General features: G+C 42.1%; 1 protein-coding gene across 1 annotated transcript; it reads left to right on the forward strand.

Annotated features, from left to right (window-relative positions):
* On the forward strand, window positions 1-26,155 carry LOC112619497 (cell cycle control protein 50C). Its single transcript, XM_025377517.1, has 7 exons — window positions 1-192; window positions 4,238-4,348; window positions 8,325-8,426; window positions 9,521-9,608; window positions 10,034-10,174; window positions 22,071-22,280; window positions 25,965-26,155. The coding sequence occupies exons 1-7, from the start codon at window positions 1-3 to the stop codon at window positions 26,153-26,155; spliced, it is 1,035 nt and encodes a 344-aa protein (XP_025233302.1).

The raw sequence follows: 26,155 nt of genomic DNA on the forward strand, positions 1-26,155 counted from the left end.
ATGGAGGAGACACCACAGCATTGCCTGTCCAGATTGCCAGACAACTCTGCCCTGAAGCAGCAGGAGTTACCCGCCCACCGGCTGTATTTCACGGCCAGGAGAGTCCTCTTTGTCTTTTTCACAACAGGAATATTCTGCCTTTGTATGGGCATCATCCTTATATTGTCTGCAAGGAGCACTCAGGAAATAGAGGTTTGTCCCATCTTACGTTCTGAATGCAGTTTCTGAGAATGTTCAGCTTTGGCACCATACGTGAGTATGGTCAGTTTGAGAACACAGCCCCTCAAGAGCGTCTGTATAAGACGGGAACATCCCTCTTTCTGCTGGCAGTCACAGATGGTGACAGAGTCCGTGTAGAGTGGCTTCGTTCATCCCTGCTCCCTCTTCAGGGCAGTTACTCTCATGCCAGTGAGCTCAGACATATTTGTGTACAAGGGACTGACAAAATTAGAAGCTTTTTTTTTTTTCTTTTTTTTGAGATGGAGTCTTGCTCTGTTACCCAGGTTGCCGTGCAGTGGCACAGCCTTGGCTCACTGCAACCTCCACCTCCCGTGTTCAAGCAATTCTACTGCCTCAGCCTCCCTAGTAGCTGGGATTACAGGCACCTGCCACCACACCTGGCTAATTTTTTTGTATTTTTATTAGAGATGGGATTTCACCATGTTGGCCAGGCTGGTCTTGAACTCCTGACCTCATGATCCACCTACCTCGGTCTCCTGAAGTGCTGGGATTACAGGCGTGAGCCACCGCGCCTGGCTGAAGCTCTTTTCTTATGCTGGCAGGGAAGAGAGCAAGTGACTAATAGAGGCAGAAGAAGAGTCAAGGCCACATGACTGCTAGAGACCCATGAGTCATGTTGATAAAAAGAGCAAAGTGTCCAAGATACAGATCTTCAATACTGCCCCACTTTCAAGCATTGTGTCTTTCCCTTTGCAGATGAACTCCCTCTGAGATCCAGGAAAGACAAAAGCCCAAGTCTTTCTGGCATCTTAAGGATATTTAGCAAAACTAAGTTCTACTCAGAGTGAGAAAAGCTGATGCTGAGGGCAGACCTCTCAGGAACAAGCCTTTTGCCAATTTAACAAGCGGTTTGAGGATGAGAATCCCCGAAGCTGGTCTAGAGAGGGAAGACAAGAGCTAGTCTAAGGCTTGATTGGCCATGCCCATATTCAATCTAATGAATTGAGTATATGTTTCATCCATATCAACTCCAGGCAGATTTCTGGACATCCCAGACCACATGAGCTCCACTCTGAAAGAAGTAACCATGGAAAGCTGATCTATTCCCTCTCCCCACATGGCTACTGGCAAAATTAAGATGAAGGCCAAGTCTACCAACATTAGTTTACAATTTTTGAGTGTCAGCTGGGTGCGGTGGCTCATGCCTGTAATCCCAGCACTTTGGAAGGCTAAGGTGGGTGGATCACCTGAGGTCAGGAGTTCAAGACCAGTCTGGCCAACATGGTGAAATCCTGTCTCTACTAAAAATACAAAAATTAGCCAAGCGTGGTGGTGCATGCCTGTAATTCCAGCTACTCAGGAGGCTGAGGCAGGAGAATCACTTGAACCTGGGAGGCAGAGGTTGCAGTGAACAAAGATTGCACCTCCGTACTCCAGCCTGGGTGACACAGCGAGACTAGATCTCAAAATAAAATAAAATTTATGAGTATCTGAAGGTGCCTAAGGGTTCTGTTGACTATGCAGAAGAGTAAGATGAGGAAGAATGGATTCGTGCCCTCAATGAGCTGAGAACAGAATAGGTAAAATAGTATGTAGTAAGAACAGAGAGCTTAGCTATGACTGGCTGTTTACTGCATCACCACCTGCTTCCTTGCACATTGCCCAGTATGTGATAGGCACACACTTATTGAAAGAATGGACTAGGGCAGATAGTGCAGAACCCAAAGAGGAAAATGTCTTTTCAGGCTCTACTCCTCCTCCCAAAGCACACTGCTCTGTTGCCTCTCTACTTAACATTTTTTCCTCCCCACTTCCAGCTCCCAGAGCTTATCTCCCTGGGAATTAAATGACAGCAAGACCTCCAGTGTTACATGTAAACCCCCACCAGCCTCCACCATGTGGCAAAGGCAAAATGGCAGGAGGAGATGAACCTTACCTTGCTGAAGGGGATAGCAAAGGAATGGGCTTACAACGTTGATGTCCATTTCCACAGAGTTCATGCAATTTACTTTTCTACTTTCTTCCTCACCAATCCCTTTCATTCTGGTTCTTCCTTCCCATGTCATTCTTTCTTCCTCCCTTGCAACCCTGCCCCCCACCCACCCATTGTGGAGTGCAGCCTTCACTAAGAGGTACCCATGCATGAGAAGGTGACCTCATTCCATACCAACTATTGGCCATGGCCACTCCACAAACAGAATGCTTTTATCTCATGAAATCTACAGGCATTTTCCAACTAACTTTGTTTCTTTAGTTGCTTCAGATAGGACTGCTTCTGACACTTCACTTTTATACTCAAAAACCAGTGTTTCATTTTATTGGGTGATAATATAGAGTACACACTCCAGGCCAATGTGATCAGGCACAGACATCATAGAAAAGACTTCTGAGCCTTTCTTCTCACTTAGCCCTGGGGCACAAGGATGTTCTCTCTCTGCAGTTCACTTTAAACAAGAATAGTTTCTGCCTCTCCAAAATTCTATGAGAAGCAGACTGATCATTGTTCCATCTCATAGCTATTCATGTACAAGTCCACTCAAGCAGCAAACTGAGGATACTGTCATTGCATAGACAATAGATAAGGGATATTTTTTAGGCCAAAAAGCACCATGGGTATCAACTACTCAAAAATTATTTGATCATGAAATATTTTCTTGAGTACTACATTGACAGAACTCACAAGAGGAATTCATGAAGTAGCATGTATACTACTACAGTGACCTCACAGATCAATTAATTGCTGCATGAAATGATGTTGATGGGCAAAATGTGGGCCCTAGAGGTTAAGCACTTAACTCAAGGTCAGAGATTGGCTGAATTAGAACCCCAGTTTCCTCAGACACCATTCAGTATGCTGTCTCTCCATTGGGATACGGCCCTGTCCTTTAATGCTTTTCATAAATTGAAATGTAGTCCACCAACAGAAATGGCATAAATATTTTCAAAATAATAGTTCAAGTCTTGCTGTGTATTTAAAGAATTATTTAGCTACATATAAGCATCTAAGTACAATGAAGTGTAGCATTTTCACTAATCTTCAATTTAGTGTTCACACTTCACCTTTGGGCTTCAAAACCCTTAGTAGCTTTACAAGTATGCAAAATTCCTTCTGTCTTCCTTGTCTTCCCTTCAAAGGAATCCTAACTTCTACTAGCACCTTACCAAGGAGAAAGCCACTCCCTTGCTTCCCTGCTCCTCACACTCCCATAATCGTCTAATCACTCCTCAACACAGTGAGGGCAAGGCAGAAGCAGCCCACTGCAGCACCCAGGACAGCCCCAGGGCCCCTGAGATGAACATTCTTGCAGATCAGGCAGAAGTACAGCCCCGTGTACACCCTCCGGAGCCTCTCCTCCTTACTCTTCTAGCTGCATCTTCACAGAACTCAGTGCCTCAGCCAGAGCTCACAGGAGCCACCCATTTGGGACATACTACCCTTTTTTTTTTTCCTTTTTTTAAAGAGTCCATTAAACTATTTTTCACAGAATTTTACTTTTAAAAAACAGAATGCAACAGCATTTTAGGACTAGAATAATTCAACATATGTCAATAATCTTACATTTTGGAAACACTTCTTTTTCTGTTTGGTCATTTTTAATAACTTCCTCTGGATGCCATGTAGAATAATTCACTAGTATAAATATTTTCCATACAATAGAATGGAAAAACAGTGAAGTGACTTCCCCATAAAGTTGATTAGACTCAGGCTGTAAGCCTAGTTCTCATGAGTCATTGACTAATACCTTCCTAGCAACTGACACCTCTTTGTGATCGGGGGTAAAGCTTCATCACAACAGGTTATATAAATATGCAACAGAAACACTGAACTCTGGGCCAGTGGCAAAATGCTGCCAGTCCCCAGATAAAAGACTGTGGGAAGGCCCACACCTCCTGAACATCCCCAGAAACACTGGCCCTACACATGGGCTGCCGCATTCATGTCCCAGACTATGCGCCTGACCCAGACAGGCGGAGACTTGGGTGGACTCCAGATTTGAATTTTAAGATATGTACCCATGTAACTTTTTAATTAATCATTTTTTTCCTTGCCTGACAGATTAATTACACAAGAATATGTGCAAATTGTGCAAAACTGCGGGAAAATGCCTCTAATTTTGACAAAGAATGCACCTGCTCTATTCCCTTTTACCTTTCAGTAAAAATGATGGTAGGTGAAATTCAAGAAACTTCAGTTGACTTTACACTGATCTATTCCTATGTAACACTTAGAAGTAAGTTCACAATTTCCATGAAATGCTTTCCAAAACTGAAAATATAAAAAATAAAGCAGGATGGTGGTGGTGAATCCGAAAGAGTGTTGAGTTCATATCCCCTCCCTCCTTTTTGAGTATTATTCTCCTCCTTTGTTTCTTTGTTTCTAAGTTGCACAATTCTTTACCTTTCCAACTTTGTAACATAAATCTTATCTACCAAACAGGTTTTACTCTAAATATCAGCACAGGGACTGTGTGTGAATTTACATTGAATTGAACCACGAATTTTATAGTGAGAAAATTAATGGGCTAAGAGGTGAAGTAACTTGGCTAAGGTCACACAGTAGGTTGGTGTCAGGGGTCACACACTTGGGGAAACCTTCCCTGGGTCTCCCCAAGTCATTCCACATGTGCAATTACCTAATTCCCAAGGGGACAGTCTGGCTGTCAGGCACTGTGAGAAATACCAAAGAAATACTGAGAGAAGTCCCCACTCACGGGTTGATTTAAGTCTCACGTTAGTCAAGTCCTCTGAGAAGCAGATGCCAAGACAGGGTTAGACATCCGAGAGATTTACTGGGCAAAGCCTCTGAGGGGAAATGGGGAAGGAGCAGGAGGAGGTTGGGAGAGCGCTGATCCTTAGAAAGGGGAGGGGAGGGGAAGAGAAAAGGAAGGAGGGAGGGGAGGAGAGAAGTGAGGAATATTTTTCAGGAGGTGATGAGTCTGGTTTGGAACCAGCTGAATTTGAGGTGGGAGCAGGGCTTGAGGTAGAATGCTCAGTGAGCAGCTCAAGAGAAGGCCGCCCTGTACCTAGATTCAGCCCATGTAGAGTCACTTATGAAGGGGAAGGATGGGTGACCGGGTCTGTGTGGAGGATGCTGCAGGGGGAAAGATGCAGAGTCCAGAAACAGGACAGGACCTTAAAGTACATTTGAAGAGTTGAAGGAAATCAAATTTTTCATTTGATTAAGTCTTGACTAACAAGTAAGACTGTGAAGGCCATGAAAAGGCTCCTCTCAGATCTACTGCAGGGAGTGTAATTGAGGGATATCACCAGCTGCTGTGCTCTGAAATCACTGTGTGTTTGCACCAAGGTCATGCTTCCACGGACACCTCAGCCAGTGACTGAGCACAGCAGGAACATCGAGGTAGTTCTTTCCTGGGAGTGGGGACTCTTCTGATGGGTGTCTTTGGGGATTTCCTGTCAGCCTTGCTGAAACTTTAAGAATGCATTGCAGTCTTGGCCCTTCCTCCCTCACTCTCTTCACCCTCTCTCACTACCCTCCTTCCTGCCTTTCTTCTTTCCTCTCTCCTTTTGTCTTGAGGGCTCAGAATGCTAAAGTTTTTGGAAAAAAAAAAAAAAATCCAAAAGGGCTTCAATTCCCATCTGTCAGTGTCCTTCAAAACTAAAACAGCAAATGAAGTGTTACCAGCTGCTAACCATTCCCTTCAGGCAGAGCCTTCTCATAAAAACCCAACTGAACTACTTAGAGCAATCACAGGGCTTTCAGCTCAGCAGCTACCATGCATGACACTGGGGAACCACAGCAATGAATCCACGCAAGACTCTGTCTTAAAATAAGCAAAGAAACCCTGCACCAAGTGCCACTGAATTTAAAGAGAAGAAACACCATAAAGTGAATTGTGCCTCCAGGGACCATCAAGAAGATGATCTTGGAGGCCTCGTTCAGCTAAATCTTGGACAAAGAATCACTGAAAAGAGGTTATGGAAACGCCCCAGTTCCTAGTGTGCCGAGTATTCTGTGCCTGTTTATTTTGTCATTTACGTGAACATATAGCTCTGATTAAGCAGAATTCTCTTTTTAGCTTCCAAGAAAATGTATGGTAAGTTCCAGTCTGTGGATTTCATATTTTCTGTCGTTATGGGTCAACAATAGTGGTTCCTGCTTTGGATGAGGAAACGTAATGGGTCCTTCCCACTAAGCCTGGCTTGCTTGCCTTCATGCCAACACTCGCTGTTGACTACGATGCAGCCTGCTTCTTCGCCATGGCCCAGCATCTCCTTTTTCAGTGTTCCAGAAATTATTCTCTTACAAGTGACTGAGCTCTTCAGCCTTTCTTGCATTCTAAAGCTGGCCACATTTACCATGACTTTCCTTCCCTGTTTACCATGGGTACCACCTCCCATTTTCCATACTCATCTTAAAGAAGATGCTCTTAAGGTCCTTAGGAAATAAGGCCAAAGCCTTTCCAAAATGCTGTTTTTGCACAGGGTAAAAGAATCAATGGACTCAGGGACTTACAAAGGAATGCTTTTGTACTTCTAGCACTGAATATAGCACCTAACACATGGGAAGCACTTAATAAAATTTAGGCTTTTATATTTTTGGATTCAGGTCTTCATTTTTTTGGAGGTATGGAGTGTATTCATTTTAAACAGCTACATGGGACATTTCTATATGTGCTGTTAGTAAAATCTATGAATATGTTAAATCCATATGGATATTTCCATATGTGCTATTAATAAAATCTATATCAAGTCTGTCTGGAGAATTTCCAGGGCCTTAATATATTACCATGAAGGTAGAACCATGGTGGTAGGTAGTGGCTGGGCAGCCTTACTTACATGGCAGCATACGTGAAAGGCATCTCTCTCCGGACAACAGGCTACTTATTGCTAGGGTGAAAATCACCTTCTTTCTTTTGGATCAGTGAATTATTCCATCTTTTTCTCTATAACAAATAGTTCACCATTTCTTAAGCAAGTATTATGTGCCAGGTACTGCATTAGATCCTAGAGATTTAAAAAAACAAAAATTCTAGGCCGGGAGTGGTGACTCACGCCTGTAATCCCAGCACTTTGGGAGGCTGAGGCTGGTGGATCACGAGATCAGGAGATGGAGACCATCCTGGCTAAGGCGGTGAAACCCCGTTTCTACTAAAAATATAAAAAATTAGCAGGGTACGGTGGCGGGTACCTGTGGTCCCAGCTGCTTGGGAGGCTGAGGCAGGAGAATAGCATGAACCCAGGAGGCAGAGCTTGCAGTGAGCCGAGATGGCGCCACTGCACTCCAGCCTGGGCGACAGAGCGAGACTCCATCTCAAAAAAAAATAAATTAAAAATAAATAAATAAATAAATAAATAAATAAATAAATTCCTAGAGTGGGACTGCAAGGAGCTTCCAGTCTCATGCCTTTCACAGGCTCAGTGTACAGATGCACCTAAATATGCTCAATGGCTTGAATTTTAAATTCTTTTTCATGGATTTGCTGTAAAATCACGTGATTTTTGCTGTCAACCACAACCTCTAAGCAAAGCATTTTTCCTCATATTTCTGGGAAATGACGACATTTATAAAACCAAATTTTATGTATTGAAAATATGCTTGATTATAAAAATTTTTCAAAGAATGTAGCAGCCCTTAAAAAAACATGCAAAAATAGTTATTTAGTTATTCCAACAATTCTGTATAGACCAGGATTTCCCACTGTAATTTTTTTCTTTTTTTTTTTTTTGAGATAGGGTCTCAGTCTGTCACCCAGGCTAGAGTACAATGACATGATCATAGCTCACGGTAACTTTGAATTTCTGGGCTCAAAGGATCCTCTCCTCAGCCTCTGGAGTAGCTGGAACTATAGGCACATGCCACACCGGCCTAATTTTTCTTCTTTTCTTTTACTGTAGAGACAGGGTTTTGCTACATTGCCCAGCCTGGTCTCAAACCCCCGGCCTCAAGTGATTCTCCTGCCTTGGCCTCCCAAAGCACTGGGATTATAGGCGTGAGCCACTGTGCCCAGTCCCAAAATTGATTTTTTTTAAATGATTTATTGGGTTTCTATTTCCCATAAATAGGCTTTGAGTTTCTATCAATTTTTTTCTGTGCTTTTATTTTAAAATTTCCTGTCCATGTTTATTAATATTCCAGTTAATTTTTCTCACTCTCCTCTTACTTCTTTTCTTCCACACAGGGTAATGTTTATATGTACTACAAATTGTATGGCTTCTATCAGAACCTGTATCGATATGTTCGATCCAGAAGTAATAGACAACTGGTGGGCAAAGATGTAAAAGTAAGGCTTGATTTAATCTGGTATAATATTCTTTCTTTTTTTTAAACCAAGTGGATTTTTCAGTCTAAAAGAAGAGATGGAAGATAAACTCAAATGCTACAAAACAGAAATGCTGATTTCATTCTTGTGTAAACTGAAGGGACTGGGTATTCACGATAACTGTTATTGAAAAGTAGCACTTTCCCTCTTTAGAGCAGTGATGTGAATCTTGTCCAACTGAATGGTGATCCTTTCATGAACCATTTTGATAGCAACCTTGAGTAGTTAGTCTCAGCGTGGCTGAGCCTAACTACCATTGTCCTTCCTGTCATTGGGGCCTTCAATCCAGCCTACTTTAAGGAAATTAGGTTCTATTCGATTGAGTAAAAGACTTTTGCTTTAATCGAATACCTTTTAAAACCTATGATTATACATTTTTACTCTTGGTAGATGATACTCAGCGTGTGTAAGAAAAGCTAGAATGAAATTTTTTTCCATAGCAACATTATTATACTAAAGTGATTTTTAGCAACCACTCTTTTAAAAATGTATTTGGTAGTTGTGTGGATGGATTCCCTGTGATAAGTCATCTAGTTGTAGACTCATGATTTTTATACTTTTCTGAATGTAATACTTCAATATTGCCGAGGCCCTGAGTGATTGTGTGGAACAAAGTCCCCCCCACCTCCACAACCCCATTAGATAGTGATACAAGTGAAAAGTAAGTTGTTACTGTTTTAACCACTAAAATAAAATAAGCTACATGTCAATAAAAAGAGGTTTTAAAAATGTACTTCATTATAGGTTTAGCGTGATATATAGCACAGCCAGTAAGGTAAAGTTCCTTCTTGCAGACATTTTAGGTATGCTATGTATTATTAATGAGGAAAAAACACAGAGACACACATCCACACACATACGTATCTCCAAAACACAAAAATTTCCCAGTCTAAGTGAACCAGAAGCCTAGGAAAACCACACAGCAGTCTGTAATCTTAGTCACTGCCAGTAAATCATTGGGGGGTGATTTACATTGCCAATGTTCTCTCTCACTTTTAACATTCTAAGAGAGTTTACCAAAAGCATGTCTCATTGCTGTATCCTCTTGCATCCAGGCTGTTGAGGACTGTGCCCCATTTAAAATGTCCGAAAATAAGACCCCCATCGTTCCTTGTGGTGCTATTGCCAACAGCATGTTCAATGGTAGGTGACTTTTCCTATCTCCATGGTGTACCCTTTCATGAGTGTGTAACAACCTAAATGTCCAGAAATTCACCTCTGAAGCTAACTGGCAGTTTTTTGTTTTGTTCCATTTTAATTCTGTAAACATCATCTGGACTAAGTCAGAGCACTGACTTACAGTATGTCATTTGCAAATAATTCCTCTCTTGCCAAACATCTGAAGGAATAGTCAATGAACATGAGTTAAATGGAGCTTAAGGGTATTTTTCAATAATTGGCTCAATTTTGGCAGGAAAGAATGGTCTTGTGATTCCAGCATCCATGGCATGTAGGCGTGTTGAGAGTCTGCAAAATCCCTGATTTGTCAGCTGTGTCTGGTTCTGCATTTCAAAGGGTGGCAAAATTGCTAGACTGCATCTCTAACATAATTTTTAATTTCCTTACAGACACCATAATTCTTTCACACAACATTAATTCATCTGTACAAATCAAAGTGCCAATGCTAAAGAGTGGACTTACGTGGTGGACAGATAAGTATGTCAAATTTCAGAATCCAAGTTCCAAGAATCTTGCTGATGAATTTAGAGGTAAGATCCATACAGTAGCTCAATATACTTATCTCTTAATGAAAACTTTGTTTCTTACATGTGGAGAAATGTTTATGAATCCTCCTTCTTTATCTCCTTGTTGACTCCTTTTTGTTCTAACTCTCCCTACCACGAACATCTCTAATGCACACCTATCAAAAACATGAAAAGACTGATGCCCTGGTTTCTTCCAGTTTTCACTAGGGAATAGACAATGGTTTAAGACACTTACTGCTTCAGCTATAATAAGGATGAACATGTAATTTGTTGTCCAAACTGGTACCCTTTAGAGAGTGAAAGGGGGCACTTGAATAGCTATATACTTACTTAAAATTTTTATATCTCAATCAATAAATTGACATAATATTGATGGACTTATAATCCAATTAAAAACTATTTTCTTAGGAGGCCAAGATAGGCAGATCACCTGAGGTCAGGAGTTTGAGATTAGCCTGGCCAAGACGGTGAAACTCTGTCTCTACTAAAAATACAAAAAATTAGCCGGGTGTGGTGGTGCATGCCTGTAGTCCCAGCTACCTGAGAGGATGAGGCTGGAGAATTGCTTGAACCTGAGAGGTGGAGGTTGCAGCAAGCCAGGATTGCGCCACTGCATTCCAGCCTGGGTGACAGAGTAAGACTCTTACAAAAAAAAAAAAAATTCAAAAATCAAAATAGCATATACATTAAACCCACTTTAAAAAAAACTACTCCAGTTATTATCTTAACATTAAAAGAACATAAGCTGAGTCCTGGGGGGGGCTTCAAGATGGCTGACTAGATGTGTCTGGTACTTGCTTCTTCCACAGACAGGAACTACAGAGAGTGAGTAGGTAATCACTCTTGGAACTTACAAGAGAATACTAGAATTCAACAGAGAAGTGATGGGAGGCGTTACCAGTGGTGAATCCACAGGGGTCTGCAGCAACTTGATAGGAAAGAATTTGGCCAAGGGGCGTAAGGCAGAGGGAGAGACCAAGGCGGCAAGTTTTAGAGCAGGAGTGAACGTTTATTAAAAAGTTTTAGTGCAGGAATGAAAGGAAGTAAAGTACCCTTGAAAAAGGGCCAAGCACGCGACTCAAGAGGTCCAAGTGCCCTATTCAGCCTTTGACTTGGGGTATATATACATTGGTGTGGTTCTGGAATTTGCATCTCTCCTCCCTTGATTTTCCCTTGGGGTGAGCTGTCTGCACGCACAATGGCCTGCCAGCATTTGGCGGGGTTAGACGGCGGGGTGGGGGCACACGCACCATGGGTTTACTAAAGTTGTGCATATGCTCATTTGAGGCTTTTTTTCCTTACCAGTCAAATGTTCCCAGAGGAAAATCAGGTATCAGTTAAACGCCTCCATTTTGCTTCTTAGTGCACATGCTTGAGCCTGCTCACCCAACTCCTGAGATTTTATTGAGAAGCTGATGATCACCAGCTTCAGGTGTTGTCTACTAGGAGCCTGCTGGTCCCTGGCGCCAGCTGCAACCGATTATTATTTTACAGAGACAGTTTAACAACCACCTGACTATCACCTGACGGTCACCTGACATTCCTGGGTTGGGTGCCTCTCCTGCCCTGCCCTTGCCTGCCTAACTACCTACTCTAACAGATGCACCAAAAGCAAGGAAGGAGAGAAAGAAAGGCCACCTGTTTGGCTGGGATCAGTTGAAAGTCTGGGGAGGCCCCCTAGTGAGGGAAAAGAGTAACTGGGAGATCTCCAGCAGTTCATATTCCCACTGCTGACTCCTACAACCCTAGCCATGGGAGAGTCCCTTGACCTTCACGGCCATGAGACTAACACAGGGAGCTCCCTGGAAACCACGTGAAGGCATTACCCCAGAAAGAGAACTCATGCTGGGTCCCACCAACTCCAAAGTCCTAAGCAGCTGCAGCACAGCACCATTTTGAGAGCTCAGCCCATACCAGACTGCATCCTGGGCAGCTGCCTGAGCCTGCTGCCTGGACAGCAACAGGAGCCACAGGTAGCAATCTGCCCCAGCAGAGGGGCAGCCATGTATTTTCAAAGCCTGGATGACAAAGAAAAACAGGCCAGGTGCAGTGGCTCATGCCTGTAATCCCAGCACTTTGGGAGGCTGAGGTGGGTGTATCACAAGGTCAGGAGTTCAAGACCAGCCTGGCCAATATAGTGAAACCCCACCTCTACTAAAAATATAAAAAGTAGCCGGGCATGGTGGCGGATGCATGTAATCCCAGGTACTCGGGAGGCTGAGGCAGGAGAATCGTTTGAACCCGGGAGGTAGAGGTTGCAGTGAGCCAAGATCACACCACTGCACTCCAGCTTGAGCAGAGTGAGACTTCATCTCAAAAAACAAAACAAAACAGAAAAAAACAACTCTGCCTTCATCACTAGAAAGGCTACAGCCCAACGTATGGCCTTGGGGTCACTCCACTCTGGCCCACTGCAGTCAGCATCTGCCTGTACCACTGGGGAACCTGAGGGCATTGCCCAGCCTGGCTACAACCCCTGCAATACCTGAGCACATCATCCAGGAGCCTGGGAACCACAGAGCCCAGCCTACCACCAGTGGCACATGAGTACTCCTCCCAGCATCTGAGGTTAGGCCCACACAACCTGTTGCTACCACCACAGCTGGCACCCACCCACATATGCCACCTACACCTCTGGCAACTGACTTGCCCAACCCATGCTAGGTACCACCAACACCAGCAAGGACCACTGGGGTCCCAGAGGGTTGTCCCACCACTGCTACTGCCATTGTCCACACCACATCGACTGCCCAGACACTCAAGAACCCATCAATCCACCTGGCCCACCACTGCCATTCCTGGCACCCGAGCAAGCCTTCTGGAGACCCAAGCAGCAGCCTGCCAGGCTTCCTAATACTAGTCACAGTGTACATCATGGGGTCCAAGGACCCCCATGCTCAGTTCACTGCTGCCACCACTGGGGCCCAAACACTGGCCTACCTGGTGCCCTAGTTCCCAGCAAAACTTCACCACAGCCTCCACTAACAACCACACTCAGCCACAGAAGAAATCACTGATACCATGGATGCTGTTTAAAGCCAAAGAAATCAAACACTGTAACTGCCCAAAGGGTCTTCCTGCCCTTCCATAAACAAAATTGACTCACTGAGACCATGTCATTGCAGTAAAGCAAGATTTTAGTTGATCTGAGGCCGGCCACACCACACGGGAAATGGAGTTATTACTCAGCTCAATCTCCATGAAGGCTCGGAGGTTAGGGGTTAGATGGTTTGGTAGGGGTAGGTAGGGTAGGGGACATGCTGATTGGTTGGGTCAGAGATAAAACCATAGGGAATCAAAGCTGCCCTCTTGTGCTGGGTCAGTTCCGGGATGAGGCCACAGGACTGTGTGGCAGGTCCAGGTGCGACCATCCAGTTGTCAGAAATGCAAAAACCCGAAAAGACATCTCAAAAGGCCAACCTCAGGTTCCACAATAGTGATGCTATCTGCAAGTAACTGGGGAAGTTGCAAATCTTATGACTTCCAAATAATGGCTGGTAATTATTTAGAATTCAAGCCCCTCTCATCCTCCTAACTTGGCAGTCTTTCGTTAGTTTTGTAAGTACAGTTTAATTTTGAGAAAGGACTATTATCACTCAAACTATTATTCTCCCAAAGTTAACTTTGCCTACGCCCAGGAATGAGCTGGGGCAGCCAACCTGTGGGGCTAGAGGCAAGATAGAGTCAGCCATGTCAGATTTCTCTTACTGTTATAATTTTGCAAAGGAGGTTTCAAAACTATCCTGGCCGGGCGCAGTGGCTCAACCCTGTAATCCCAGCACTTTGGGAGGCCGAGGCGGGTGGATCACGAGGTCAGGAGATCGAGACCATCCTGGCTAACATGGTGAAACCCCGTCTCTACTAAAAATACAAAAAACTAGCCGGGCGTGGTGGCGGGCGCCTGTAGTCCCAGCTACTCGGAGGCTGAGGCAGGAGAATGGCATAAACCCGGGAGGCGGAGCTTGCAGTGAGCCGAGATCGCGCCACTGCACTCCAGCCTGGGTGACACAGCGAGACTCCGTCTCAAAAAAAAAAAAAAAAAAAAAAAAAAAAAACTATCCTACTGCATGCACCCAGAATCAACGCCAAAGTGCCCTCCCCAACCAACACTATAGACATATCTTTTAAAAAAATCCTCCCCCATAAAAGCAAAATTTAAAAATTGGAAGACGTGACTGTTATATCAAATGCACAGATATCAATGGAAGGATACAGAAAACATGAAAAACCAAGGAAATAGGATACCTCCAAAGAAACACAATAATTCTCCAGCAACAGATCCCAATCAAAAAGAAATGTGTTCGGGAGTATGTTAATTTGTACAGTTTCAAGAGTTCCTCTTGGAACTGATTTCTAGTCTTATTCCACTGTGGTCCAGGAAGATACCTGGTATGATTTCAGTTTTAAAACGTTTATTGAGATTTGTTATGTGGAAGAGACAAAAACAATTGATAAATCACTAGCTGGACTAACCAAGAAAAGAAGAGAGATGCTCCAAATAAGCGAAATCAGAAATGCAAAAGGAGACATTACAACTGATACCACAAGGAAAGAAAAGATCATCTGAGACTATTACGAACAGCTAACAAACTTTTATGCTAACAAACTGGAAAACCTAGAGGAAATGAATTCCTGGAAACATACAACCTTGTTTGAACTAAGTTTCAATAAAGATTCAAACTTGTTCAAGTTTGAACTAAGTTGAATTAGGAAAAAATAGAAAACCTGAGCAGACAAATAATGAGGAGCAAGATTGAGTCAGTAATAAAAAATCTTCCAACAAAGAAAGAGCCAGGATTGGATGGATTTACTGCAATATCCTACCAAATGTATAAAGAATAACTAATACCAATCCTCCTCAAACTATTCCAAAAAACTGAAGATGAGGGAACTTTCTATAACTCTCTAATTCTGCAAGACTAGCATTATTACTCTGATACCAAAACCAGACAAGGATCCAACAAAATAAATGGAAACTATCGGCCAATATCCCTGATGAACACGAATGCAAAAATCCTCAACAAAATACTAGCAAATCAAATCCAGTGGCACATCAAAAAAAAAAAATACACCATGATCATTACACATTCTATGCATGTAACAAAATTTCACATGCACCTCATAAATATGTACAAATATATCAAAAACAAATAAGTAAAATGTAAATCTTATTTTCATTTTTTATTTTTAGTTACCAGCTCTTACACAGAAAAAGGTGAATTTTTACAAATTTAAAAAATAAAATTAAATCTAAAAAAGGGATAACAAGCAGAATAATTATTATTCATACATACTCACATGCTTTAATGAGTTTATTGGCCATATCTGTCTTCATTACATACCTGTATATTTTTCTAATGAATTTATATATTTTTACCAAAGCCTTGTTAATTTTTTCACAAAATTGTAACTTTTTTTTTTTTTTTTTTGAGACAGGGTCTCACTTTGTTGCCCAGGCTAAAGTGCAGTGGCTCAATGACCACTCACTGCAGCTTTGACCTTCTACGCTCAAGCTATCCTCCCACTCAGCAGCCACCCCAAGTAGCCGGGACTACAGGAACATGCTGCCACATCCAGCTAATTTTTTTTTTCCAGACAGAGTCTTGCTCCATCGCCCAGGCTGGAGTGCAGTGGCGGGATCTTGGCTCACTGCAACCTCCACCTCCCGGGTTCAAGCAATTCTCCTGTCTCAGCCTCCTAAGTAGCTGGGAGTACAGGCACATGCCACCACCGCATGCCACCACCACACCTGGCTAATTTTTGTATTTTTAGTAGAAACAAGGTTTCACCATTTGATCAGGCTGGTCTCGAACACCTGACCTCAGGTGATCCACCCACCTCTGCCTCCCAAAGTGCTGGGATTACAGGCGTGAGCCACCACACCCCGCCCCCACCCAGCTAATTTTTAAATTTTGTGTAGAGACAGGGTCTCACTATGTTGCCAAGGCTGGTCTTGAACTCCTGGCCTCAAATAATGCTCCTGAGACAAGGATTTGAATGTAATAAATAAATAAATAAATAAATAAATAAATAAGCAATCCTCCTGACTCAGTCTCTCAAAGTGCTGGGATTACAGTCATGAGCCCCCATGCCTTGCCTGTAATCTTTTTTAAAGTCTCATTTAATGGTTAATCAATTGGAAATTGTTTACATCTTTAGCTGATTCTTTTCCTTTGACCCTAACTTCCTTTATTGAGAAATGTTTATGGCCAATTTTACTAAATGGAGGATATTCTCAATTCTAATTTTTTTATGGAAGTATGTTACTATTTTAACCCAAATATTGACATAAGCACTGTCTTTTTGACTTCCCGTAAGTTTTTTTTCTCATTTTGGTTCTTTGGAGTGCCATGAAATGTAGATAAAATCCTACACCTTCTCAATATAATATCATTCTGACACAGAAAATTTTGTCCAATTGGAAGTACAGCCAAGTGCAGGGGCTCGTGTCTGTAATCCCAACACTTTGGGAGGCAAAGGCAGGAAGATTGCTTGAAGCCAGAAGTTTGATACTGGCCTGGGAAACGCTGTAAGATCCTGTTTCTATAAAAACAATAAATAAATAAGAGCACTATCAAAAGAGTCTTCACATACGTCGAGATATTCCAAAGCATAATTACAGAATTTTAAAATTAAATCTTATACATATTTTGAACTCCCATTATGTAGTATATTCAATGATTCCCTTGCTCTTTTAGGGGTAAATTTCAATGCCTTCTTGTTTGCAAGTGTGGTTTTCAATAATTACAATTCTCTAAATCTTCTAAAACTAGAGTTTTTGGTATTCCATATTTCAGATACTTTGTTTAAAGATTTTCAACTACTTTGAACAAAATGCAACCAAAGTTAGAGGGCTTATTTACAGAAAAATCTCAGGGTTGTGGTAGGACACATGGTTTGATACAGAAAAAAGTTATTTAGAGGTTCAAACCCTTCTAAAATTCTGTCTGGTCGATGATGCCCAACAATGAGAGACCACACATAATACCACATTGAAGTATTTGTTTAATTTAACATGTGTCATTACAAAAATTTTGCAAAGGAAAATTCAGTTTTTTGGCCAGATGCGGTGGCTCATGCCTGTAATCCCAGCACTTTGGGAGGCTGAGGGGGGGGCAGATCACAAGGTCAGGAGTTCGAGACCAGCCTGGACAATATGGTGAAACCCCGTCTCTACTAAAAATATAAAAATTAGCCGGGCATGGTGGTGGGTGCCTGTAGCCCCAGCTACTTGGGAGGCTGAGGCAGGAGAATCGCTTGAACCCGAGAGGCGGAGGTTGCAGTGAGCCAAGATTGCGCCACTGCCCTCCAGCCTGGGCCACAGAGTGAGACTCCATCACAAAAAAAAGAAAAAGAAAAAAATTCAGTTTTTCTAACTGTTAATATACAAAAATACTTGAATTTGTACAACTACAGCTCTTCTTTTGATTAACAAAATATTGTAGCCTGTTTGGATACAACTGTGAATTATGTATGTACCATGACTAATTTTAAGTACATTTCTTCTCTGTCAATTTCTCAATTTACTAACAGTATTATCTTTACTCTGATGTTGTGCACCACCAAATTTGCAGTTATGTTGTCTCTACAGAACCAAACAATTTAAACCTGATTGTTGAATTCTGTTTAAGGGGTTTTGGTTTTTGGTTTTTGGGGTTGTTTTGAGGCAGAGTCTCTGTCTGTTGCCCAGGCTAGAGTGCAGTGACACAATCTCAGCTCACTGCAACCTCCACCTCCCTGGCTCAAGCTATCCTCCCACCTCAGCCTCCTGAGTAGTTGGGACTAGAGGTGCGTGCCACCACACCCAGCTAACTTGTTTGGGGGTTTTTTGTTTGTTTTTTATAGAGATGGGATTTCACCATATTGCCCAGCCTGGTATCAAACTCTTGGGCTCAAGTGGCCCACCCTCCCTGACCTCCCAAAATGCTGGGATTATAGGCATGAGCCACTACACCTGGCCAATTGTTGAATTTTGTAACTGAACTTATAGTAACGTTTATAATAATGTCAGAGTTTTCATCATCAAAGATTGAACTTCTAAAAGGTTTGCTTTGACTTCATGAGGAATCAAACCAAAAATCAAATCGTTATTATAATTAACCTATTTGATTTTTCTATTTGAAGTATCTGAATACATTCATATAAAATTGACCTCATTTAACTATTTACAAATTATTTTTGCACTAAGCCAACACATTAAAAGCTGCTCTTTGATTACAAAAAAAGAAAACATCAACAACCTGTAGCTAGGCATAGCTGTGCACACCTGCAATCTCTGCTCTCGAGAAGGAGGTTGGGGAGGAGGGTCGCTTGAACCCAGGAGTTCCAGTCCAGCCTGGGCAACATGGCAACACCCCGTCTCTAAACAAACAAAACAAAACAAAATGTCATAAAAAAGTGAAACTAGAAGGAAATTCATTGGATCTAAATGAAAAGTCATGCTCACACAATGACATATAAGTGCAATTTCTACAGATTGTTGTCTTTGGACACAATCTTTAAAAAATAAGCATAAACTTTTGAAGTAGATTCTAATGTTCTTTGGCAGATGTATATCTTTTGATTTTCACATGGTCATTTGAGACCACTACGGTGCCCATGGTGGGGGGTAAATATCAACCAGTATTGCAAGTATAACGTTCAATCATCTTAAAAAACTGTACTGAACTTTACACGAAATACGTGTTTTCCATTTTTTAGCTCTTCACAGCGAAAATGAATTATTAGCAAATAAGAAACTGTTACCAAATACAATAGTTATATAGTCACACCATATAGTAAGTAACAAGGCCAGGTGCAGTGGCTCACCCCTGTAATCCTAGCACTTTGGGAGGCCAAGGTGGGTGGATCACCTGAGGTCAAGAGTTCGAGACCAGCCTGGCCAACGTGGTGAAACCCCATCTGTACTAAAAATACAAAAATTAGCCAGGCATGGGGGCAGGCACCTATAATCCCAACTACTCAGGAGGCTGAGGCAGGAGAATTGCTTGAACCTGGAGGGCGGAGGTTGGAGTGAGCCAACTTCACCCCAGCCTGGACGAAAGAGCAAAACTTCATCTCAAAATAAATAAATATAAAATAAAATAAAGTAACAGAACCACTGTTGCAAGAGAGTTCAAACTACTCTCAGCAGGACTGCTCAGTATCTAGTTCCCACACATGCATCATGTATCCATAACCTAACCCATAATTTTCCATGTTTCTCACTGACCCCATTGATTTGCAGCCTGGCAGCTTCACACATCTCATAGGCTAACACAGAAAGAAACTATTGCCTAACTGGCTGGAATGCTTAACAGCTTGCATGGGTTACAGGGATATGTTTTATTATGTTTTGACTGGAAGGGTCTCTGGTTGACTTTCATGTATAATCATATGTAAAAGTAAGCATTCCATTCACTGCACATGGACATCTCACACATTACTAGCTAAGATCATGGCTGGATGCTGGAAGGATGAAATTATATGTACCTTGTGTGGGATACAAGCTAAATCAGATGAGATAATGAACAACAGACATAAACTGGGACTGTGCTAGGCAAACTGATATATATGGTCACTGTATCTATAATTGAATTACTGTTTTCAAAAGGGACTTGGCCACATTCTGTAGCTTTTTCTTACCACATAACCGTAGGCCTATACACGAAGGGTCCTTAGCTTTCTCTCATCTCCTGCTGCACTTTGTTCTTACCTCTATTGTAAGAGTTACCACATTATACTCTAATTATCTGTTTATATACCTGTCATGCCCACAGCCTGTAATCCTTGAAGAAAGAGATTGGGTCTTTTGCAGTTTTGTATAAGACATGCTTAGGAACATAGATTCAGGCCATCTTGAATCTATGCTCCCAAGAAAAAAATAATTTTATTAAAAAAAGAAATGCTTATAGATGAATAAATGGATTAAGACAAATGACCCGAATGAACTTAGAAAATGAAGTTGATGTCTCTTAGACCATACTTTTCATACTCTCTGAAGACATGGGATGGCACAGAAGTAGGAGTTGGTAGGGGAGGACATGCTTGAACCTGCATTTTTAACAAGCCCCCTGGTGATTCTGATGTCAGTGGCTCATAGGACACACTGCCTTCAGTCGTGAGCTCAGGCCAGAGTAGACAGAAGGTGAAGTCCACAGTGCAGGTGCCAAAGGCAATTTCAATTTTGATCAAAATTCTTCTAGCATCAGTGATTGAGTCTTGGGAAGAGCCAAAATAAGTGGACTGTACAATATTTGCAGAAGATGCTCCAGCAGAGGATTATTTCTCAAGGGAATATGAGTGTAGAAACATATGTCAGCAGATTAACCCAACAACACTCCACATACACTTTTACAAGCATCATAGCCCAAGCTTAGAAAACAGGTCTGGGTTTCTTTTAGAACATAGTCTAGTCAGTAGTCAGAGTTGAGAAAGAGTGACTCCCTATTTAGCATTCTAGCATCCTACAAATAGTAGAACTGGCTTTATGGAAGTACAATTCTCATTAAGCAATTTACTCTTTCTGACTAGCTCTTTACAATTCTTAATGGTTTTTGTCATCGGATTTAACTGGAACCTTTCATCCCTTTATCAAGCATGTATTTAATACCTACTATGGGCCAGGCACTAGACTCAATGCTAATGAAAACACAGATGAGGATGACACTGTTCTCAAGTCTCCTATAGAGTGGGAGAGACAAACATGCCTCCTGCTGTAAAGTGGGAAGTGTGAGAATGACGGTAAACCCAACGGCTCATCTCCTGGAACCACCCTCCACCCTGTGCTTCCAACAGTTCTGCAGCTCCCAAACCTACCAGGCTTCCTGGCTTGAGAACAGGCTCACAATGCCTTTGCTTTCCACTTCCTCCCACTTACCAATTTCTCCTCTCTCCTTCCAACTTTAGCTCTTAGATGCAGTGCTGCAGTGAACATCTGTGTAACCCAGTCTTCATGCCATGATTATTTCCTTAGAATACATTCCTAGAAACAGAATTTCTGGGCCAAGATGTATGCAAAATATTAAAGCATTCAATGCATGTTCCTAGATTGCTGAAGAAGTTAGTGCACCTATCCGCTCTGTACAAGAGTTCTCATTTCTACTGCCTCTTCAATGGTTGTCACTTTTTTGTTGTTAAATATTAACCAATTTTTAGATGAAAATGGTATCTTGGTTTAATTTGCACTCCTTAGATGACTAGTAAAATTAAATAAAATAAAGATATTTCCCAATAAAAGTTTTAAAGAGGTATTTCCTATGTTTATCACTGAATGCAACCACCATGATCATTTTGTTCTATTTTTTTAAATGCTTTATATGCATTGAATGTAGTTGAAGACACAGTATGCATATAATTTGATAGTCAGCTCTTTTTTTTTTCTCTCTTTTTTGAGACAGAGTCTTACTCACTCTGTCGCCCAGGTTGGAATGCAATGGTGCGATCTCGGCTCACTGCTATCTTCACCTTCCAGGTTCAAGCAATTCTCCTGCCTCACCCTCCCAAGTAGCTGAGATTACAGGAGTGCACCACCATGCCCAGCTAATTTTTGTATTTTTAGTAGAAATAGGTTTCACCATGTTGGCCAGGCTGGTCTTGAACTCCTGACCTCAAGTGATTCACCCACCTGGGCCTCCCAAAGTGTTGGGACTACAGGCATGAGCCCCCACACCCAGCCAATATTCTGCTCTTTATTAACTTAATGAAAATATCATGATCATTCCTTTAGAATCTTTAAAGCCATTATTTTTCATGGTTGCACACTCAGGTAGCTAACACACACACACTTTTTTTAAAAGTATAATTTCTATTTCTATTTCCTCAAGAATGCAGAAGTTCTTTCATTCTCTACATTCTAAAGAAAGCTGAAGAGAATAGATGATTTTTTTTCTCTATCATATCACTTATTTTCTTCCCACAGGAACCACAAAGCCTCCAAACTGGCCCAAGCCTATCTATGACTTGGATAAAAAGGATCCAAGAAACAACGGCTTCCTCAATGATGACTTCATTGTGTGGATGCGGGCAGCTGCCTTTCCCACTTTCAAAAAACTGTATGGTCGACTCAATCGAACACACCATTTTATAGAAGGCTTGCCTGCTGGTAATTACAGTTTCAACATAACCTATAGTATCCTTTCATACCACTTTTCTTTCTGGAGATGAAAGAAAACCTGGCTGCTGGTTGTTGAGATTCTATACTTTTCTATTTTCCAATCAAATCTGTATACCAAAAAAAAAAAAAACCAAACATGTGTAAGGGAGGATAAAATTCTCCTATTCCCTCCCAGGGGTTAAAGCTGGGACTGACAGATTAACAACAGAAAAGCATATGAATGTTATGCCTTTACATGTACATGTGAGCCCTTACAAGAAAAATGGAGACTAAAAAAAGAAGCGACTAAGTCTAAGTGCTCATATGCTAGGCTGAACAAAGAATGGCAATTGTAGAAACATAACTAGGAAGATAAAGGTTAGTTTAGCAAGGCTTTTTTTGTTTGTTTGTTTGTTTGTTTTTGGTTTTGCTTTTTTTTTGTTTTTGTTTTTGTAGAATTCTCTCAGTCTCGACTCTCTGGGAGGCCGCGGCAGGCAGATCATGAGGTCAGGAGTTTGAGACCAGCCTGACCAACATGGTGAAACCCGGTCTCTACTGAAAATACAAAAAAAGTTAGCCAGGCATGATGGCACATGCTTGTAATCCCAGCTACTCAGGAGGATGAGGCAGGAGAATCCCTTGAACCTGGGAGGTGGAGGGTGCAGTGAGCCGAGGTCGCACCATTGCAGTCCAGCCTGGGTGACAGACTGAGACTGTCTCAAAAAAAAAAAAAAAAAGAAAGATTAAATAATACCAGGCCTAGAGATCTGTTAAAAAAAGAACTGTGAGAAGCATGCCAGATAGGATGGGAGGAGATGGAAGACTATGAAAATAGGAGTTTGATAAGTAAATATAGACTAAAAATTACTAAAACTGAGCCTACAGAACCTTTTATTCTAGGGAAAAGTATCACAGACCACAGGACCTCTGGACTCAAGGGACAGGTCCAGTTCATCCAAATCCACATGAAGTGTGCGACAGGCTCTACACTGAAGACGCCATGTTCCTCCCTCCCTTAGGCACAAAGCCAGCATGTGGGAGATGGTGCCCTAACGATTAGGGATATATGGTCCAACTTAGGAGACATATGCTTATTTTTACTTTTATTTACATATTTACTTTTGAGACAGGGTCTTGCTCTGTTGCCCAGGCCAGAGTACAGTGGTGCAGTCACATCTCATTGCAGTATTGACCTCCTGGCTTCGAGTGATCTTCCCACCTCAGTCTCTCAAGTAGCTTGGACTACAGGCACTCACCACCGTGCCCAGCTAATTCTCTCTCTCTCTCTTTTTTTTTTTTTTTAAGAGATGGTGTCTCCCTTGCTGCCCAAGCTGACACATGCTTAAATATGAGTCTGAATTTTTTCACTTAATGTAAAAATACAAATGTAGCTCTTGATTTGAAAACAAACAGAACTTAACTTTAGCATGGCACCAAACACTACCTTTAAGAAATTATATATTTAAATGCAATTTACACTAACTCTGTTCTTTAGATTGAATTTTAAAGTCTCCTCCTGATTCTCCCTGAGGTAGCATTCTCTGGAGGCGGAATCATTCCAGGGCTTTTACATGACTTTGAAATTGCAGCCCAGTTAGCACCGCTGTGTTCATCCTCCCCAGGCTCCTGGCTCGTTGTTCAATGGGACCCCTAATGGGTCAATTTTAACACAAAATTGTCCACCTCTTTAGTTTCTTTACCTTTCAGGGAGGCTGCATAAGAAATTCTTGGGGAGAAGGGAATGACGGCGTGTGCTCCAGTTCCCTGCTCCAACTTTTCTTCCTTTCCATCCTAGAACAGGTGTGTGGACATCTCCATTCGGACAGGGAAGTGGGCGCATTTCTCAGTCAGAAAGGCCCCCACTGATGAGATGCCATCTCTGCCTCTCAACTTTTTGTCTCCTTTTGTTTACTGACCAGGTGGAGCTATGCCTTCAGTTAGTTCCTTTAGCAGGGTGTCTAATTCCGTGAAAATGAAAATGAAAGCCACAAATTGCCTCTCGTGGAGCATTATAGGTACAGATCAAAGAGTAAACTCTTTGAATAAGAATTTCAGCAAACTCCTCTCTCCCTCAAAATTATTATTATTATTATTTTATTTATTTATTTTTTTGAGATGGAGTCTCGCCTATGGCCCAGGCTGGAGTGCAGTGGCGAGATCTCGGCTCACTGCAAGCTCCGCTTCCCGGGTTCACGCCATCCTTCCTGCCTCCTCCCGAGTAGCTGGGACTACAGGCGCCGCCACCACGCCCGGCTAATTTTTTTTGGATTTTTAGTAAAGACGGGGTTTCACCGTGTTAGCCAGGGTGGTCTCGATCTCCCAACCTCGTGATCCACCCGCCTCGACCTCCCAAAATGCTGGGATTACAGGCGTGAGCCACCGCGCCCGGCCTCCTTCAAAAAAATTTAAGCAGAGGTTGAAAGTTGCTTAAAACTAGTCTCTCAAGTTAGGCCTTCTGATTCTGTCAATTTTGGGGCTGCCTTACCATTAAAGCAGTTATGGGTGCATTCAAGGAGCAGGAAAAAAACTTCATGCACTGCTATACCACAATGCGTTAGGATGACTTTGGGGTTGGGAGGATGAGGGAGAGGCATGTTCCCAATAACAGAGACATTCTGTTTCTCCTCTCTGGACATGCTCTCCCTGGGTGACTACATTCACAGTCATGTCTTCATGCTAATCCCTCTCAAATGAAACTCTGTGTACGTAGAACTTCAATGCTAAGCTTCAGGCCTATACCTGCACTACCTGGGTAGAGCTCTGGTGTGAGTATCATCCAACCAGACTAAGAAAGTGCCTACCACTTCTAAGGGGAAAAAAGATGTTCTGTGTATGAGGAGAAGACCCTCTCATAGAGAACTGAGGGAGGGAGAAAACAGGCAGATGGGTTGAGGTGGCACCCAAGGACCTGGTGACAAGGAGGAATTCTGACGGAAAAGGAGAGACAGAACTAGTTCCCTACTAATTTTCCTTGTGCCTTTAAATAGCACGTTGCCAAGTGATTTGAGGCCCTTTAATAGCTTTGCTGGGAAATGCCTCTGTCCTGTGCCGTTGCTATGAGAAGCCTTTCTTTGTTTATTAGTTTGGTTTACAAAAGGCACCAGATGTTTTAAAACCTCAGGCCACATGTATAATCAAAATGACATCATTAGAATGCTAACGATAGCAAACCCACTTCAAACACTTTCTCCCCAGCATGGGATACTGGCCTTGCCAAAACCCAAATGAATGTACCACCTTTAGTTCGACCACCAAAAATGTTTTGTGATCTTTTTGTTTGTTTGTTTGTTCTTCACTCCCCTTAAAGAATTTTCCCTGAGGTAGGAATTCAAACCTTAGCCTATTAAAGGACTATAGCCTGCCTGGGTCTCCTGATTCATATTTAAAAATTTAGGTTTGTATTCTTTTAATTTCCTTGGGTTTGCCAAAGGAAATTAAATATATTTGTTCATTATTCAGTTGTCTGTAAGTCGTTCAGATCTGTGTCAGAATCTCTTTTGTAGCTTACAACTATGTAGAGGGAAGCTTGTTTTCATTTTCATTCCAGCAAGATACAGGGCAGTGCTTGGTAAAGATTAAGTTGCACCATATGAGATTAAATATTTCACCATTTTTTACCAACAAAAAAGCGCAATTTTATATACGTCAACCTAATATATTCAGTATATGCAATACTACAAATGTGAAGTGTTGAGACAGATCCTTAACAGGTCTTCTTAGACTTCCCAGTGACCAGGTTCCAAGGAGAAAAATCAGTTGTTCTCTCCACCCTGACATGGTGTGGGGGTAACAGCCTTTTCTTAGGTCTTGCCTACACAGTGACAGGAGCTATAACATGGTTGGCCTCCTTTGCCATGATGGCAATTCACATCATACTGAAAAACAAGCAAATGTCCTTCTTCCATCAGTAA

This window comes from Theropithecus gelada, chromosome 2 (assembly GCF_003255815.1).
Source record: "Theropithecus gelada isolate Dixy chromosome 2, Tgel_1.0, whole genome shotgun sequence".
Classification (NCBI taxonomy): Eukaryota; Metazoa; Chordata; class Mammalia; order Primates; family Cercopithecidae; genus Theropithecus; species Theropithecus gelada.